Raw genomic sequence first — 19,110 nt, 5'->3', positions numbered from 1 at the left:
TACTCTCTTGCTTCGTCCCAGTTTCCCCTTCACCCCCCGCCCCCTCCCATACCTCGAGTTCTCCATTCCATTGTCTGTATCTGCATCCTTGTTCTTGTCACTGAGTTCATCAGTACCATTTTTAGATTCCGTATATGTGAGTTAGCATACAATATTTGTCCTTCTCTTTCTGACTTACTTCACTCTGTATGACAGATTGTAGTTCTATCCACCTCATTACATATAGCTCACCTTGTGTAGTTTTTGATTACTGTGCAGAAGGTATTATATCGTTTACAGAGGGTGAGGCGTGGTGACTGGTGTGGCTGTTGTAGAGACGAGGAACCGAGATGAGCGATTGTGATAGAGGCCAGGTGGCGCATGGGGATTGGGATTTGGGTATCGGGCTTTCAGAGGTGTTTCTAGTGTGTGCATGTGCGCACGCGCACACACATACCCTTTTGTATGTTGGAAATTTGGAAACATCCATATTAACTAGTGAGATGTTGGTGGACTTTATTCTGCATTGTTAGACCAACTGCTGTTAGCTGATGGAGTGGATCAGAGTGTTGACGGTGGAGGAATCCCGTGTAAGAGGAAGGGAAAGCCGGAGAGTGGAGGATCCACCTCCACAGCCATGGCTGTGCCCCCCAGCTGGGTCTCTGGGGCATTTGTTTGTGAGAAAGGCTTTGCTCGTGCATACCCTTCACAAGGAAGGGTTTTCTTTTGGAAATTATGTTAGAATGGCACTGTCATGCTTTGTAGAGGGGTGAGAAAGTGTTGGGTTGGCCAGAAAGTTCGTTTGAGTTTTCCTTAGGGTGTTCAAGGATTAATAGGCGAAATACATTCGCAGAGAGGGAAATACGTTCATGGATAGGGAAGTTCTTTCCTGGGCCAGAGCCCGTGGCTGAGCGTTGCCCTCTGCTTGCTCGGTTAGTGGGCAGTCAGAGTCCACTGTGCTTGTGAGGAGGCTGTCAGGAAGGATGCTGACAGGTTCTTTGTGTTTCAGGATGACAAACTGCCTGATGCTTCAGGCTGTGGTTTTTACCCTTGAGAGGACCCTGCTCTTGCTCTATTTATATAAACCTGCTGATTTGCTGAGGGTTGAAAAAGCAGAGAGGGCTTTCTTTGCCTCTAGAATCTGCCTTTGCGTTTTGGCTGGCTTCCTCCTCCAGCTTAGCAAATGCTCTGTTGTTTGCAGATGGCACGAGAGATTCTTGGACACAAAGCTGTGTTGAGGTTGTGAGAGACAGCCAGAATCGCCCTGTTCAATATCATTGCCCAAATCATGAACACAGGATTCGAGGTCACTTAATTGTGTGATCTGTTTTCAGGCAGAGGCTACGTGTTAGAAAATAAATCTTAACCTAGACCCATGGTTTCATTTCCAGACACCCCTAGTAAAGAAAAAAATTTGTTACCATGTGTTGTTTGCAATAATTGATATTGATGATAATAGCCTCACTCATTTTTTCTGGCCCATTTCAAGCTTGCTGATTTTAAGATTAAAAATGTATATATTTGCCCTGCAGCAGCCATTAGCTCAGTCTGGCAAATGTGCATTTTCACATGGGTAGTTTTGAAAATGTGCCTTATGCACTTAATGGATCGCATCAGCTTTGCTTGGTTCCTTCAGAACTGCTCGCTTTCGTTCTGTTTTTCTTTTTTTTTTTTTTTAAAGGCTTTTTTTCTTTTTTTTTTTTTAAAGAAAGGTATCTGCAGTACTTGTGTTGGCCATGGGGAGTTTTCAGGTTGAGGATCATTGATCCAGCTGACTGAAGCCAATTTTATAACCAGCTTCAGACAATCCATGCTCCCATAAACTGCATGAAAACTTTTGGCAAATCATTTTGGCTTTAAAAGATGGCTGGGCGTATATCCCAACTGAGATTTTTTTTTTATGTTTTTTTTTTTTTTAATGGGGGTATAGTTGCTTTACAACGTTGTGCTTGTTTCTCCTGTACGATGAAGTGAATCAGCTGTACATATACATATATCCTCTCCCTCTTGGGTCTCTCTCCCACCCCCACCCCCCATCCCACCCACCTAAGTCACCACAGAGCTGAGCTCTGTGTGCTATACAGCAGGTTCTGATTAGCTATCTGTTTTACACGTGATAGTGTATATATGTCAGTCCCAATCTCCCAATTCATCCCCGCCTCCCTCCCCCACCTCCCCTACACATGTCTGTTGTCTGTGTCTGTGACTGTGCTCCTGACCTGCAAATAGGTTCATCTGTACTGTTTTTTAGATTCCACATATATATATTAATATATGATATTTGTTTTTCTCTTTCTGACTTACTTCACTTTGTATGACAGACTCTAGGTCCATGCACGTCTCTACAAATGACCCAATCTTGTTCCTCTCTTTTTTTTTTTTTAAGGACTTTTATTGAGATACAGTTAACTACAGTTAACATACAATAAACTGCATATATTTAGAGTGTACAATTTGGTATCCCAGTCTCCCAATTCATTCCCCCCAACCCTTCCCGCTTTCCCCACTTGGTGTCCATGTTTGTTCTCTGCATCTGTGTCTCTGCTTCTGCCTTGCAAACCAGTTGCTTTGTAACATTTTTCTATATTCCGCATATATGTGTTCATGTACGATATTTGTTTTTCTCTTTCTGACTCTCTTCACTCTGTATCACAGTCTCTAGGTCCATCCATGTCTCTACAAATGACCCAATTCCGTTCCTTTTTATATTGACTTATGTTTTCATCATTCCCTTCCCAAATAAACCACTTTATATAGATGTTTCCAGTTAGCACAAAATTACTTTCTTAAACAGCTGCTTAATGAGACAAGAGGGAAATACTTCTGAGTTATTTAGCCTTATTTAACCTTGTATTGAAAATCATTAAGAGCAATAATAAGTAGACTTTTGTGTGTGTGTGTGTGAGACTTAGAATATTTTCTCATTTAGTTGGATCCCCTATTTTATGGAAGGGTTGAAAAGAAATTGTGACTACAATAATTTTTTGTGCTTTTATTTGTTTTTAATGAATTAGAAAAATTGGATCAAGATTATGTATTTTCCCCCCATTCCTGTGGCAAGTTTGACACAGTGTGAAAAATTTTAATTTATGTCAAGAACTTTAATGACCTCTGATCGTGTGGTCATTGTGTGTTTTATGACCACTTATGTAAAGTAAACTCTTAAGTTTTGTCACTTAATTTTGAAGATAAGCTCAACCTGACTTTTTCACATATAAGTTTCAAAATACTGATAGAGATCACTTGGTATAGTGACCTGCTTTACATATTACTAGCCTTGTGCATTGGAATCTCACATCTGGATTTATAGCTTTGGATCAATTTGGATTGATGCTTTTAAACAAAAAGGGGTGACTTTGTAACTAGTAATAAGGCATTGATAAGTAAGCAGGGTCATTCCGTGAGTCAGGTTGGAGGATCTGCTCTCTTCTACTACCTTATCCCTCTCCTGGCAGCGTTCCTCAGGCCGGGGCTGCAGGGCAGCTCCAGGAAGACCCGGGTCCTCGACACGCCAACCTGTTCCTTTCCTTCCTTCTCTAACAGATACACGTTCAGGTATATTTACAGATAGTCATTTTCCTGAATGTAACTTTGTAGTTGAGAAATGAAAGAATATAGATTGTCTCTCTTATTCTGGAAAGCTTTTTAATATACAAGTTAATAGCTACTTTATGTTTTTACTTTATGTAAGAGCGTTTATAGTAACAATGATTCCATTGATTATGAAAAAAGAATAGAAAGCTTTTCTTTGTGTAGAAAGAATAAAGTTATTCATAACCCACACTATCTAACCATCTGTCATTGATTTCAGTTCGGTCCAGTCTTACCAACACCAGTGTGAGACATGAGTCCTTGGTGGGGTGAATGCAGAGATGAGTAAGTTTCTTTGAGCTCAGAATTGATAGTGAAAGGGACAGTGCGGACATCTGACTGCCGAATAACTGCCCACACAGGGGAGGCAAATTGTTGGTTTTATATAAAGGAAAGGAAACTTTGTATCAAGGAGAGGAGATGTCATGTTTTTGCAGAGGAGCCATGAGAACTTGCTGTCACTGGAGGTAACTCACCATAAGGTTGCAGGTGCTTGTGAGAATAAAGGAGTAAGGAAGGTTTGGTGTGGGCGGGGTACAGGAGTTGGTGTTTCGTTAGGACAGTGCAGCCTAGGAGAGGGTGAGAAGTGATGTGGGATGAGACCAGCGAATGCAGCAAGTTTTTTTCTGTCACGTGAGCTTTAAGTAAGTGAAGATCATTAGTTAGGAAGGGACCTGTTAGTTTTGAAGCCAGTGAATAGTAGCTTGGTATAACGGTGTTAACATTATGAGTTATAGAAGGTACTTCCTTCTGCAGGAGGTGATAGGAAGAAGAGGGCACATGGGCTGTGATTTCTGTTCAGGTGAGTGAGATGAGTAAATAATTGATACCTAGACATTTGAAGTGCTGGTAGTGGGTACCACAAGGATTGGAACACAGAAATTAAGAACTTTGGGTTGTCCTCACATTGTGCAAGTTGGAGCTACAGTTTTTATTTAGGGAATGGGTTTCTTTGATTTTTACCTGAATGCCAAGTTAGGGTTAGGAAGATAACTGTCTACCACAGTGGGAGGAGATCTCTTCTTCACCCCTTAAGATGATTATCTTGTTAGGTGGATGTTGCCTGAATGTTGAACAGAGTTTTTTTTTCCAGCATCCTGGGCTTTGCAAGAAGATAGAAAGCTTAGTCAACAGTTCATTCCTGAGCTGCTGTTTTACATGGATTCAGAGATCTAATTGCTGTTGTTGAGCCTACATCTGAGTAGAGAAATCTGTTGGGAAATTCTGGATGCCTAAATGATTGGCTTTGAGATTTCTTCTTTTTCTGTAATGACTTTGGGCTACAAAAATCCTGATGTCTTTCAGAAAGTTTCTTGGAAGAAACTGCCCTTTAGTCTACTTCGTGTCTTTCTTCCTGTTCTGCCTCTTAGTGGGTCTGCTGGTGCCTGTGGTGGAATTTCCACTGGATCGAGGGCTCTAAACCTCTGCTTCTTTGCTTTTGTGGGGAAGGGTGTTAACATATGTGAAATGAAGAAATAGAGGAATCTCCCTGTGTTCTTAAGCATCAGGAGTTATTCTAAGACATGTTTGTTGTGAAGGGTCATGAGGAAGGATGAAACAAATGGCATTTTAAATGTGGGCATTAAGGTCACTCTCCCTAGAAAATTTGATTGACTGCAGATGCCTTTACCTCTCAGTAAATAATACATAGACCTTCGTGTCCTAAGCTTTATGATCATCATGGGTTGTAGTGTGGAGAGTTTTTACTTTATAGCCACTGCTTCCCTTAAAATCATTGCTTCTTTGAAAGAAAAAAAATGTATCTTAACTTGTCATTTTAAAAAGTAACCTTTAGACTCCAGCTGTTGAGAGCATCAAAAATAATTACCCATCCAGTGCCATGTCAAATATGATTTAAGAAAGTGCTCTTCTTCCCTGAGGAAAATCTAATTTGATTTACTTCATTCCATCTCTGATTGGCTGCCTTGGCTTTCTTTACTATTAGAAAATAAAATATGTTTAGGTTAAAATTTAATAGAAAGTTATCCATAAGATACTAGATTGGTTTTCTTTTTCTTTCTTCACGTGGGTGAAAAAGTCATTGTAATAGCATGTTTAAGCTAGTCTTCTTTACATATTTCATTTATTTCCGTGCAAAATATTTATTAAAAATAAAGCAGCACTTGGCAGAGCCGTTTCTCTTTGTGAAGACAGGGAGCATCTATCTGAATAAGATATTCAAGATTTTGTCTTAGTGTATAACCTTGAGCAAGTAATTCCCTTTATCGAAGTTTCTTCATCTGAGTATGGATAATCCCATGGGATTCCCACTCTCCCCTTCTTCAAAGATGCTGGAGACAATAGTTGAGGCTTTAAATTGTTAGAAAGTGGTCAAAAAGAACCCAAGAGGTGTTTTCCTTTAGCTTAAAATTATTTGTAATTTACTCTCACCTTAAAAAATTTATTTTCTATAAAAGGTATGTGCTTTGTCATTTATTTATTTATACAGTGGCTTTATGGCCCCTGTCTTTGTTCCATTAAAGGTAAATACCATTGTTTTAAATTTTCTTTTTCTTTTAAAGACTGTGTGTATATCGAGAGTCGGAGGCCAAACACACCGTATTTCATCTGTAGCATCCAAGACTTCAAACTGGTAAGCATCTTTTCATGTGCTGTTGATTCTACTCTGTGCCTTCTCTTTTCCCAGTCCATTGGCTGTCTCTTCTCTACTGTATTGACTTGGTAACCAGTTCACCTCTGAATGCTGACTGCCTGGCAACTGCAGCACTCAAATAAGGCAGTAAGCAGTTTTTTGGAACTTAGTGTTATACAGCTCATTCTGTAAGCAAATGTTTCTGAAGTTTTTATTCATTTAGTAGCTGTTTTGACAACAATTTCAGAGATTCCCATGAGTTCCTGCGGTAGTTCATTTTTTCTCAGCCGTTGTGAAGAACCTGAAGTAAAATAAAATTGGGATTTGATGATGAGTTGGGGGGGAAAAAGAATATAAATGGTCTATTCTGTGGCAGTTGTAATTTACTTAGGTATTTTAAGCAAATATGGAATGTATCTTGAACACCTCTTTTTGAGGGTCTCCAAGTGGTGGAGGTTGGGGAAGGAAGTTTGGCTTGGGGTTGGCACAGCTACAGTACTAGTACTTTCTCACTAAAAATCTTTCTGCAAGTGCCTAAGAGCTGCTAGTGCCCAGTATGAAATCTCTCGTTTTTAGACCACTGGTTCTCACACTTGGGTTTTGAATCCCTCGATATTCGTAGAGACTTTGCAGAGGCTGCAAATAAACATTCTCAGACTTAAATTAAATAAATATGCTTCACATATGTTTGTACAACTGCTTTTCAAATGTATTAATATGCTGCTGTGATTTTAAAAGTTAAGTTATTTGATGACACTACGTAGTCAAGAATCCCTGTTTATTATGTATTTTCCTCAAATAACTGTTATGTGAAATATTATATTTGGGGATCTTTTGCAACATTTAGATGTTAAGAAAGGATCCTTGTATAGTAAGTCCCCTACATATGGATGAGTTCTGTTCCCAGAGTGCATTTGTAGGTCCAGTTTGTTCGTAAGTCCGACAAAGTTATCTTCAGTACCCAACTAACACAACTGGCTATATATCGCTGCTTTCACACTTGCTTGCAGACATCCTGGGCTTGAAATAAAGATACTGTACTACTGTACTCTATACAGTACTGTACAGTAAAGTACACAAAAGCGCAACCACTTGTAGAGGATGCACCCACATGACAGTGTACGCCAGACACGGGAACTAACATAGGTGATTGGACATGTAAGTGCATGTTCACATCTTTGAAAAGTTGTGACAACTTGAAGGTTCATATGTAGGGGACTTACTGTACTTGAAGGTTGTGAACCACTGTGTGCATTCTTAGGTCTAGGGAAATCCTAATTCTTTAGCTTTGTAGAGATATATGTCAGTTTCTGTGAAAGCCATTCTTTCCAAAATCCTTTGTAACTTTTGATGATACTTGTGCTCTGACATACACTGTATGTGATATTTCAGCCTGAAGAAAAGTAATGTAGTCTGAACTCTGCGTCTCCTTAGTCTTTTTTTTAACGCATTTTAAATGACTTCAAATGTCCAATTAGTATATCTGAGTTAGTTAAAAAGTTGCATGCCATTTATTTTTCTTTATTCAAAAATTATCATGTAAGTAATACATGCTTTTTGCTACTTTAAAAGAAAGTAAAATGGGCCATTATTTCTAAGATTTCTTTATTCTTGCTAGGCTGCTTTTACCTTCTAGTTGTTTTACAAGGTGGCCTTGCGGTTTAATCTTGTAGATCAAATGCTTTCTGTTCAGATTTATGTCAGGATGAAGTTTTACCATTTTTTTAGAGGTCTTTGCTATTTATTATATGTTGCCTTCCAAAGATTTTTTTTTTTACAGATGCTGCACTGCTATCTGCACATCTGGGTGGTGGCCTTGTTTCCTGAAGAGTTTTCTTTTGCTAGTGGTGCTGCTACTGCTCCTTCCCTGCTCATTGTCTTTGTGTGTGATTTTTTACCAAATGTAATACCAATGCACCATGGAAAAGATACAGCTGTGAAATAAAATTGCAAGATTTTTCTTTTACCTGTTAGAGCCTGAGCCCCTTTTGTACAATTTTTGCACGTTAGCAGGTGCCTTTGTATTTGAACAGCCTCTCTTATGAAATGCTGATTACAGTGTGATAGTTGCTGTTTGGGGCAGAGGTTCCTGCTGAGCTACAGTAATTGCTCAGGGTATTAACAGCAATAAAAGCTGAAGCTTCTGTCATCAGGATTGGTCTAGTACAGCACATTAAAGCTGTCTGCAAAATCAGTGTGGGAAGTGGGGTCCCATAGGGTTAGATACTTTTTTCTAAGTCACATATTGCTACGTCATATATTTTTGTTTGAGTTCTGTATTCAGCGCCCATTCACAGTCTTTGTGTGAGAATAACAGGGATGATGAAGAAACGTTTGCTTCTGGAAGGAATGTAGTTATTGTCTGGATACCCATTTTCTCTCATTGTTTCTCAAGCCTGCTTCTGAAAAGATAACCTAACAGATGAGAATAATCATAGACTTTTTTTCCTTCAGCTTACCCAACCTATAAGGGGAAAGGATGAACAGAAGGAAATGTACTTTGTTTTTTTGCAAGATTTTAAAAAGAAGAAGTCGGAGTTGGTTTTGCCCACAACAAACACCATGCATGGCAAGTGGAACAATGGAAAACAAAAACCCAATAGCTTTGACGTGTTGTTGATTAATTCTGTATTTTATCTTTTTTTTTTTTTTAGTTTGAGGTTTAACTGAGAGATGTATTTCTTTGTTTATACCATAAATTAGAATCAATCCTTTTATCATGGGGAGTTTTTGAGTACAAGGTGTGTTTTGGGACTGTCCGAGGCACTGGGTGAAAGCCCTCTGGTAGGACTGGAAGCTGGGAGAAGCAGAGAGTTGGAGCAGCTATAGAGAGAGAGAAGGAGAGCGCTGTCCCTGAGTCCTGCTGTATTGGTGCTTCTTCCCTTTGGATTCTTAGATTATCTGTGTTGTTTCTTCTGAGTAAAGGGCTTTTTTCTTGGGTCAGCTTGAGCAGATCTCTAGTAACTGTAACTGAAAGAGCCTGGTATCACATCTGCAACCCTTTCTTCTGCTGTGCTCCCATAGCTTTTCTGGCTCATTGTGTGACTGTGTTTGCTTTGAGGGTTTTGTCCCGAATGAGTCACTGTCACCAAGGAGCATTATATCCCAGAGTACAGTTAGGAGTGTTTGGGGTTATCACCCGTGCCTTCGACAGGCATTTGTTGAATGCCTAGTTTGTGTTCTTTGTTGAGTGCAGCACCATAAGGGGGACTGAAGAATGTAAGATACAGTTCCTTCCCTCAGTGATCTTAGGTTCTGAATGGACAGACAGCTGTGGTGTTATTGGACGTCAGCCCTCTTTCGGGAACACTGAATAGGACTGATGTGGAGGAAGCCATTCATGTAATGTCCTAAGAGAAAGATTCCTTTCTTTTACTAAAAAACAATAAAATTCCATTTTCATAGAAATGCAGGCCTTAGCATAATAGGATTAACTTGCTGTCTGGAAATAGTCATGGGTTCTGGGAATGCTTAAGGAGGAGATCACTGAGACAAGCAGTTTCCATTCAGCCTGACACCAGGGAGTTCCTGGGCTGGTTCTAGCAGTGCTGCTTCATGCCTGGTTCTTCATTCACAGATAAGTGGTTGAAGCCATACCTCTAATACTCCCCATGGGGATTCTGTGTGGGTTCCTAGTGTGTTTCTGCCATTTGTTAAATACAAAAAATATGGTGTTTGTTTCCTTGAGTTATGTAATTATCAATTCTTTAGCTGTTACATGAAATGAATTTTCAGGTTGGATAGGTAATTATTACAAATATTATTTTGAGCAAATACAGTTGATTCATTTTTGCTCCTATTTGGCTTATTAAAATGTGATTGTCTTTAAAATTAAACCTGAGATTGCTCACAGTTGGGGGTATGTCTTTAGTGATGTTATGCTAGTGACTCTTTACGGCCCCGTGTATTGTTACCGCTCTGCGTGGGTGCACGTGCTCTTACATCGGTGACGTCTCTAGCAGCGTACACTCTCAGTGCTGAGTTTGAATGTGGAAGAGTTAAGAATGCCTGCCCCTTGGTGAAGGCACGTCTCCATTCCTGCTGCGAATGTGGGGGCCACGTTATTGAAGATTTAGTACCATATGACTCTGTGTTTCATAGTCAAATGTGAGCAGTTGTGGGGGGTGAACATTTGAAATTTCTTCCTAGTTCCTGGTCTGTACCCAAAACCCTACCCCAAAGGCTGATCACTGCAGTACAGCAATCAGGGGCTTCAGCTTAGGTTCCACTTACTATTGAAATTGCCCTCTCTCCACCAAACTGAGTTTCTTAGAAGCGTATTAAAAGTAAGAAGCTGCTTTTCCTTCTTTAAAATGAAAACTTACTGAGAATAAATAATTGTGTCTTCTTGTTTTCTTGTTAGAGACCTTTACCTAGATCATGCTGGGAGATAAAGGAGTTTTCGTTCACACGCACTCTTGTGCACATATGCGTGTGCACACAGTGAGTTAATTACCATTTGAGTGTTACCAGTTATTGAGTCCCAGCTTGGCTGATAGTGACCCCTCAGCCCAGAATGTACAGTGTATGGACATTCAGGAAATGGGCACTTATTTTAATATTAAGTCAACCTTGTATTGAAAACTTTTGGTGGGGTGGGGGGAACAGGAAATCCACACTGATTTGAACATGGCTGATTCAGAATTTTAGATGTTATTCTGGGACTGAGTTGGGGGATGGTAGAGTGCATGCGTTGAGAGCTCAACTTTGACATCAGCTGATCTGTTCTGTCAGTTGCTATCTTCCATGACCTTGGGCAAGAAACAACCCTCCTAACCTTGCTTTATTTACTTATAAAGTTGGGATATAAAGCACCTACCTTGCAGATGAGCTGTTTTTAGATGAAAAGAGCAAGACGACAAAGTGCGTAGTGCAGTGCCTCGGCCATGGGATGATCATGACCTTGACGTTCCGTTGGTGCTCTAGGTTTAAGCTTTGCAAGGGCAGATACCACGTCTGTTTTATTCATCAGTGTATATACGTTGCCTGACCCGTATAAGATCCATACTAAATATTTACTGAATATTGAATGAGGTTACATTTCATTGGAAAAAATTGACTAAAGTTTTCAAAAAACTTTAGTAGTAGTTTGATACAGTTATTGAACAGGCCAGAGAGATCTGCTTCTTTACCTTTAGTTAGCAGACAGTGTGTAGTATTTTATATACTTAAATGATAAAATTCTAAAAATACTTTCAGTTTAAAAATTTTATTCAGGAACTTTATGTGAGTATAGCCAACGTCATAACCTTTGTTAGGCATTATTATATTCTGTTTTGAATTTTCTGTATCAGTGACTTAGCAAAGGTAAATGAGGGTTTAGTCTACATGTAAACATCCTGGAGAAGGCCAGCTGATGTGAGAGTTGCCTAAGGATGTGATGGGTTGTTTCTGTGTGAAATAGTGGTTGTTTTCTCGTTTGATGTTTTTAATAGTCCCTCAAGTTAGGCCTGTAGCATTGAGTCTATTTGTAGGTCTGTTTTTTTTTTTTTTTCCTCTTTACCCTCTTTGTTCATTCCCTATAAAAAGGTCAGTACCACTTGGTTACAGGTTTGTGACTTGAGTGTAGTGTTGGATAATGAAGTGAAAAGCTTGAAGTTTGTTATCAAGTGTTTTCAGTTTATAGAGTGGTTACATGTTACTTAGATAATGGAAAGTACAGCAGAAACAGTTCTTTAAAAAGAGTTGTTCCTTTTTGTTAGTTTAGTTATTCTCACCTGTTGGGTGGGTGCATCAGTGCCACGGTGCTCTTATACAGTGATTCTTAGGTCAAGAAAAGTTTGGAAAAAAGAAGGAAATTTTGCCATTTGCAATAACACGAATGGACTTGGAGGGTACTTTGCTAAGTAAAGTCAGTCAGACAGAAAAAGACAAATATGATATCACTTATATGTGGAATCTAAAAAATACAACAAGCTAGTGACTATAATAAAGAAAGACTCAGGTATAGAGAACAAATTAGTGGTTATCAGTGGGGAGAGGAAGGAGGGGAGGGGCAAGATAGGGAGAGGGGAATAATAGGTACAGGATATATTGTACAACACAGGGAATATACCAAATATTCTGTAATAACTATAAATGGAGTATAATCTTTAAAAATTGTGAGTCACTATATTGTACACCCGTACATTATATAATATTGTACATCATCTGTATTTCAGTTTTTTAAAAAAGTATTAAAAAAATGGGAAAAGGTTTGAATTACTGGTTTGGTGCTAGAGTATTCTTCTGAAGGCCACCCCCCTGCTTCTTTGAAATAAAAGTTGTGATTGCTTAGTTGCTATCGGTAAGCATTGTGATAAACTGTGATGGGGTATTGGGCTTCCTCCATGCTGTGTTTGGAGTAAGCACCAGTAATAAATATTGGTGTGCAAGGACCAAATGTCCTTTTTACCTGTGAATCGGAAGTTGTAACTTTGAGTAGGACGGCACAGCTTAGCCCTGAGTTTGATGGGCACAGTCAGATGCGCCGTTGTCGGGCATCTGCTGCGCCTGCCCCCCACCTCCACCCCAGTTATGGGACAGTCATGTTGAAAGTTATTTTGAATCACCACAACCTTTTCGCATGATATGAGTGTCAATTTATAAGTGGAAGGAAGTGGTGACACAAGTGAAAATCAGAGCGAGGCTTTGGGAATAAATAATCTCGGAACATCTTCTTGGCCCCTTTCTCTTAGCTTCTCAGTGGTCTGTTTTCACTCGTGACTGGCAGTCATTGTAGGCCTCATGGGATTTAAAGTTTTAATAGTTCACGATTACTGTGAAGTTAGCTAGTTCATTTTCTCCTAATTTATTTGTATTTTAGGACTCTACGAAATCACCGAAAATGTTTAATTATATTTACTTCCATAAAGTATTTATCTAAAAATGCTATTTTAATGCTAAACCTGTTCTCTATATGTGAAATTTTTTCAATGCAGAAAACTCTAGGTATTCTAATTTTTAAAAAAAGGAACTTAAAGTTTGAGACAGTTTGATTTTTGCAGAGGTAAAGCTAGTGTGCAAGAATACTGGTAAAGTCTTGTCATTCCAACTCTAATTTCTTAGAACTGGAAACTTGTAATGTGTGTATATGTGGATGTTTGTGTTAGGGACCAACTCAAAATTATACAAGAAAAAAACACAGAAGATTTGAAAGAAAATTAGGGCAACTGGGATGCTGTCAGTGTTTTCTGATTCATAAATAAGAAAAATGAAATGCTTTGAAATGATGCCTTTTTTTAATGTTTAAAATGTTTTAATAGTCACTTGAACTTTTACATATTAAATAATGCCAACATGCTTAAAAATGCTTTCCTGGGTGTCTTTTTGTTTAAAACCCTTGATTTGATGATCGTGAATAATGATCTGAGTGGCTTAATTCCTAGTGCAAGAGATTAACCAGAAGTTCATCTTTATTTGGTGCTTATATTAAAAAGTCTTGTGTATACGGTACATTCTAGAGCACAGTTGAATCTCTGGTTTGAAGTTTGCAGAGCCGGCCTGGAAGCGGCTGCCGGGGTGGGGGTGGGGGGGGGGCGGGGAGGTGGTGGTGGAGAAGGTTATGGCTACTAACACCTGCTATCCGTGTAGACCACATGGGTTTATTGTCCCCAGGGCAGTGAGAGTCGGAGACTGACCGCACAGAAAGCATACTGTGTGGGTCATCTGCGGAGAAAGAAAAGAAAAGGAAAGCATCGTGATAAAGACATTCCCAATATTAGCTCCTTTTCTTGGGATTTGTCTTACTTGTTTGTTTTCAAAGAGACATAAAAAAAATAAGTAGTCAGTGGAGCATATTAAAATCTTGGCCTATAGGGAGCTGTTAGAGAGTGATTCTTAGCCTCTTGAAATTAATTATATGTAACAGGACTTCCTAAAGATGATTTAATATGGAAAGTTTGCTTATCTGTAATTTAAAAACAATTTTAAGAACAGAAATTTGCATAAGTATTTGGATTTTATGGGGTCTTTAGTTTATTGAAAACATGAAAAAAAAATGAAAAAAACAAAACAAAACAAAAAAAACAAAAACAAAAAACCCAACATGAAATTAGGTTGGTTAGGTTTGGGGAAATGTTATGTACTCCCTAGAGTTTTTGAAAAGAAACATATTCAAACTATTATCTTAGGTAACTTTTTTGATACTTATCAGGACTGTGCTGGCTTTCAGAAGTTGCTCTCTAATCTTTTGCTGGTTTTAAACGTTTTCAAAGTTTCTTAAAAAACAAAAACAAAAACAAAAACAAAAACAAAAACAAAAAAACCGCTGGTACAAACCAAACTGGTTTTGCCCCAGTAAGAAATAATGTCTTTCTTGAACTTTATGCTCCGGCCTGTTCATTATCCTTACCTTCTGGGTATTGTGATTCAAACAAATGCAAGCTTGTTTGAACGGTGCTGTTTTTCCCTCTGGTGTCAAGTCTTTGTATTTTACCTTTACTTTAGCTTTACAGAATTAAACTAGGACTTTGAGAAAATGGTAGGATCTTTCTTTGAGGCTCCTCTGGCCCCCAATACCTTGAGCATTTCCTTATGAAGTACATGTCTTATGCCTCTAGCATCTCTCCTTTAGAAACTCTTCTGAAAGCTCAGTTTGTCCACTGGTGGTTCATTTTATAGTCATGTTTATCTGACATTGCATTTCTGTCACTGTGCTTTTGACACTGTGTCACATCTTAACTTGGTTGTTTTGAGGGGCACACACCATACTGCTTTATGACAGGCCCACATGGAAGTGTGGAGCCGCAGGCTCATGTGTCTGCTCACGCTGGAGTGAGGAGACAGCTCTGACCCATGCGCAGAGCGGAACACTAGCTGTAGAACAGCTCCTCTGAGGTTTCAGAGGCCATCTGCTAAAGGATTTGTGCAGACACCTGCTTGTGTGCTGAGTGCCTCTAATAACCAGGGTGTGAGAGGACATTGGGCATGTTAACTTAAAACTGTTTTCTCTTTTAGGTCCACAACTCCCAGGCCTGTTGCAGATCTCCAACTCCTGCTTTGTGTGACCCCCCAGCATGCTCTCTGCCGGTGGCATCACAGCCACCACAGCATCTTTCTGAAGCCGGGAGAGGGCCTGTAGGGGTAAGGAGAATCCCGTTTTTAAAAGCTATCAATATTTTATATCCCATAGGGTATAAAATAGGACTATTACCTCCCTCCCCAGAGCCCCTTTAAAAATGTGCTGTATTGTATGTGTTTTTAAAGGAGTAACAAGTACATGCACAGAGGAAGCAAAATACGGGACTTGCCTTACCCCTCTAGGACAGTTCCAGAAGCCAGCGGGGTTTGGTGGTGTAGGGACTTTGGCACCAGCAGAGAGCATGCTGGGCTGCTGCAAGGAGCAGGAGCTGGCAATCAGCAGCGAGTATGGATGTTGGCAACTGAAGTGGGGGAAAGGGGGTAAGTTTGAGTCCACGTGTGGAATGTGCCTTTCCCCAGGGTCACTGGGATGCGTGACCCGTGAATCTACACTGCTTGGGGTGCTGCCCTCTCAGGTGACCTTTTGTAGAGTATTGCTCAGAGGTAGCTGGGCTTTTCTGCAATGCCAGACACAGAATAAATGTTTTGAAAGGCTTGGGTTGGGGTGTAGATGGAGTGCTCTCCGCTGTACCCTGGTAAATCCTCTGTTCCCTGGTGGTGATGTGGGGCGTCAGGTGAGGTGTAGCAGGATGAAATGTCTTAGCGCTTTATCCCTTGGAGCACAGGGCCTGGTGTCAGTGATCCACGAGGGTCATTTTTGTGCCATGTGTCTCACCTTTTCTGAAAGCTGTATATACATACCTGTCTTTATTTCCCTTCCATTATGAGGAGTTAATGCTCAAGTTTTCTGAAAGACAGGTGTTTATTGTTCTAATTGATTGCTATTAATCACTAAAGAAGTTTAAGACCTGTCTTTCTCTTGTTTTATGTAATCTGACCGTGGGGCTCAAACTCATGCTCAATTCGAAAATAACACAGGAGAAGAGTCCTCACACATGCACGCACATTTCCATATACTGGCAGTATGTAATAACTTGTTCAGTTGCCGTGGAGAATATTAGTATCTTGAGACTAGGAGGCAAGAGTGCTCCACATGGGCTGTGGCAGCACTTGGGAAAGTTTTTGGAAGGTAGGTGGGTAACTGAGGAGCTGGGTGTGTTTTTGATACACCAGTAACACGTGGGCAGGCAGAGTGGAGGAGCCCTCTAGGTCAGCCTGTCCCTATAAGCAACGTAGGCAATGAACCTGGTGAAGCTGGGAGTTGTGAGAAGATGCCACAGGACATCAAAGAAGAGCACAGGTTAGTGGGTCCTGGGAGGCAGAGGTGGGGATGCAAAATGGGGCCAGATCACAGAGGATCTTAAGGTTAGACAACGTAAGATTTTATGTGCTAGGCCGCAGAAAGCCTTTGCGGGTTTTTTATTCCAGGCAAGCCAGTCTGCAGATCTCTGTGTAAGAAGACTCACTGGGGAGAGCGTGGAGTGGGGAAAGACTGTAGAAGTTCCAGTTAGATGGCTAGGATTGTCATCCATGCATAAAATGAAGAGGACCAAGACAATGGAGATGGGATATTAATAATTGTAATAAAATCAGGAATAATTGTCACAACATTTTCATGTTTAGATAGTTCCTGCTGTAATTTATCAAGAATTAGACCAGAAAAAAGGTTCACATTATGGAAGCCTTAAAATTCTTGATATAATAGCTGTTCACAGTGGAAGATAAAACCCAATGTAGTGGATAAAAATCTAATTTTAATCCCTGGAGAGGTACTGACATCTTAAAGGGCAAGTTAGCAGAGTCCCAACTTGACTGCCTACTTCAAAAGCTTCAGCCTTTACCAGTTACCATCTTGTGTGTGTGTGTGTGTTTGTGTGTGTGTGTTTGTGTGTATGAATTGAGATGGTTTTATCTTTCAGGCCAATATGATCTTTATTCTCTAATCAGTGTGGATGTAATTGTTAGACTGTTTCATTTACTGCAATACTCACTAAGCAGGATTTGCTGCATGGATTTCAAGTTTTGCCCATAATAACATTGATTTTTAGTAAACTTTATATATTAGCATTAGTGGTGACTAGTATTTATTTTTTTAGCAGTAAGAGTATGTATCCACTAGGGATTTAAGTAAGTTCATGATTGGTGGTGCACTCAGATACCATCACATGTCGGTTGGAGAAGATGCTGTAGTAAGATGATAAATCTTCTTTCAGTCAAGATGCTGCTGCATGAAGCTAACATATTGATTGTTCTTTAACAACGCTCCACGCTGCCAGAGGCCTTTGAGCTGGATCTGAGTCGGATCCAGTTGGCAGAGCGCCCCTCCATGTGTGGAGCTCTCTCATAAATTCTGCAGGCGCGCAGATCTAATACAGTGTAATGAGAGAGCTGCTGGGAGGGAAAATTGATTACAGGGTTGCAGACAATATCATTAACGCTTCCTGCCATGATACACCAGATGTCTTCCCTAATAGACTATTTTTGTTAATTTAGTTTTTATAGGATAGCATTGATTGCATCATAATTTAACTTTCTTTGCATATTCAGGTATATGTGATCTCTGTTTCTATACAAATGATGGTATCAACTCATAGGATTTAATATTATTAATTTTTATCTGTTCATTTTAAAAGTATTTGCACTGAAAGGGCAACATTTGTACTTGTTCCTCAGAATCTGTCAGCTGGAATGTCTCCTAGCAAAAAGAACTGATTTACGGGTAGTTGGTGGGAGGGAGGTGAGAAGGCAAAGAAAGCACTGCCCAGATCCTCCCCAGACTGGGCACCCCCAGCTACTCCCAATATCAGGGGGGTGTAACTGGTGTGACTGAGGCTCTGTCCAGAGCAGAGAAGGTGCAGCCGTTTAAAGGGGACTTGAAATGCACATTCATTTCCACTGTCGTGGATGCAGCTCTGTGGCGAGTGCTTGCTGGCTGTACCTGTCCTCTCCTTACTAGAAAATCAGTACTCCTCACTCGGGTATTTAGTTATTTAGCATTTTTATTTTTTAGCCATATCTTTTTGTGTGTTTAAGACCTCTGTGGAATGGCTAACATATATATATATATATAAGTAAGACAGTATTGTAATAGTGGGTTGAGCTATAATCTAGTTTAAACTTTTTGACTGAGTCTCAAGCCTGTGTTAAAACAGTATTATTTTTTGCTTATATAAGGCATTTATCATTTTAAAGTTTCGTTTCTAATACTGGTACTTCTCATACTTGGGACTTTTGGTACTGTTTAATAATTATATTTTATAAAACGCTGTTTTAGAAGTAAAGTTAATTCTATTTCTTATCTGCTTAGTGCTTATAAAGAATTGTCATCCTGTTGCTTATTTAGCTATCTAGGAGGTATTGAGGATACACTGCTTTTTCAGAGTTTACTGTAGCCTCCCCAGTTGCCATTAAGTATGCCAAAAATAAGCATTGTCTTTTATATTTGATTGTAGCAAAAGGTGTTAAACCACTGATTTTCAGAAAAATTGCCAGTACAGATGGTATATTAATTTAGGGGTTAATCCATCTACCCTAAATGAAAGATGATTAATAGTTGTCGAAGATTAATGTAGCAAGTTTAAAAAATTCTTAACACTCAATTGACCAGAATTAGTATTAGTGAGCATATATATGCCCTGCTTCCACGTGAATTCCTTTCCTTTGAAGCAGTTGTTTTCCCATCCTGCTCTCCCTTAGAAGCTGGATGTCAGCTAATTTGTTCCTTTTTTAAAAATTTTTTTTATTTATTTATTTTTGACTGCATTGGGTCTTTGTTGCTGTGCATGGGCTTTCTGTAGTTGTGGCAAGTGGGGACTACTCTTCGTTGCAGTGCACAGGCTTCTCATTGCGGTGGCTTCTCCTGTTGCGGAGCATGGGCTCACGGCACACAGGCCTCAGAAGTTGTGGCTCACGGGCTCTAGAGCTCAGGCTCAGTAGCTGTGGCACACACGCTTAGCTGCTCTGTGGCATGTGGGATCTTCCCAGAT

General features: G+C 39.7%; 1 protein-coding gene across 3 annotated transcripts in view; it reads left to right on the top strand.

The window, feature by feature from the left end:
* Nucleotides 1-19,110, top strand: part of RERE (arginine-glutamic acid dipeptide repeats) — a 410,456-nt gene that overhangs the window by 170,356 nt on the left and 220,990 nt on the right. For 2 of the 3 annotated variants that reach the window (XM_057695296.1, XM_057695303.1), the window contains exons 3-4: nt 6,093-6,163; nt 15,101-15,226. In XM_057695296.1, the coding sequence (XP_057551279.1) occupies nt 6,093-6,163; nt 15,101-15,226 (197 nt within the window). The remainder of the gene's footprint in view (nt 1-6,092; nt 6,164-15,100; nt 15,227-19,110) is intronic. The other variant, XM_057695312.1, reaches the window with a different exon arrangement.

This window comes from Hippopotamus amphibius, chromosome 1 (assembly GCF_030028045.1).
Source record: "Hippopotamus amphibius kiboko isolate mHipAmp2 chromosome 1, mHipAmp2.hap2, whole genome shotgun sequence".
Classification (NCBI taxonomy): Eukaryota; Metazoa; Chordata; class Mammalia; order Artiodactyla; family Hippopotamidae; genus Hippopotamus; species Hippopotamus amphibius.
The sequence above is the reverse complement of the archived record's forward strand: the minus strand, read 5'-3'. Positions and strand labels throughout refer to the sequence as shown.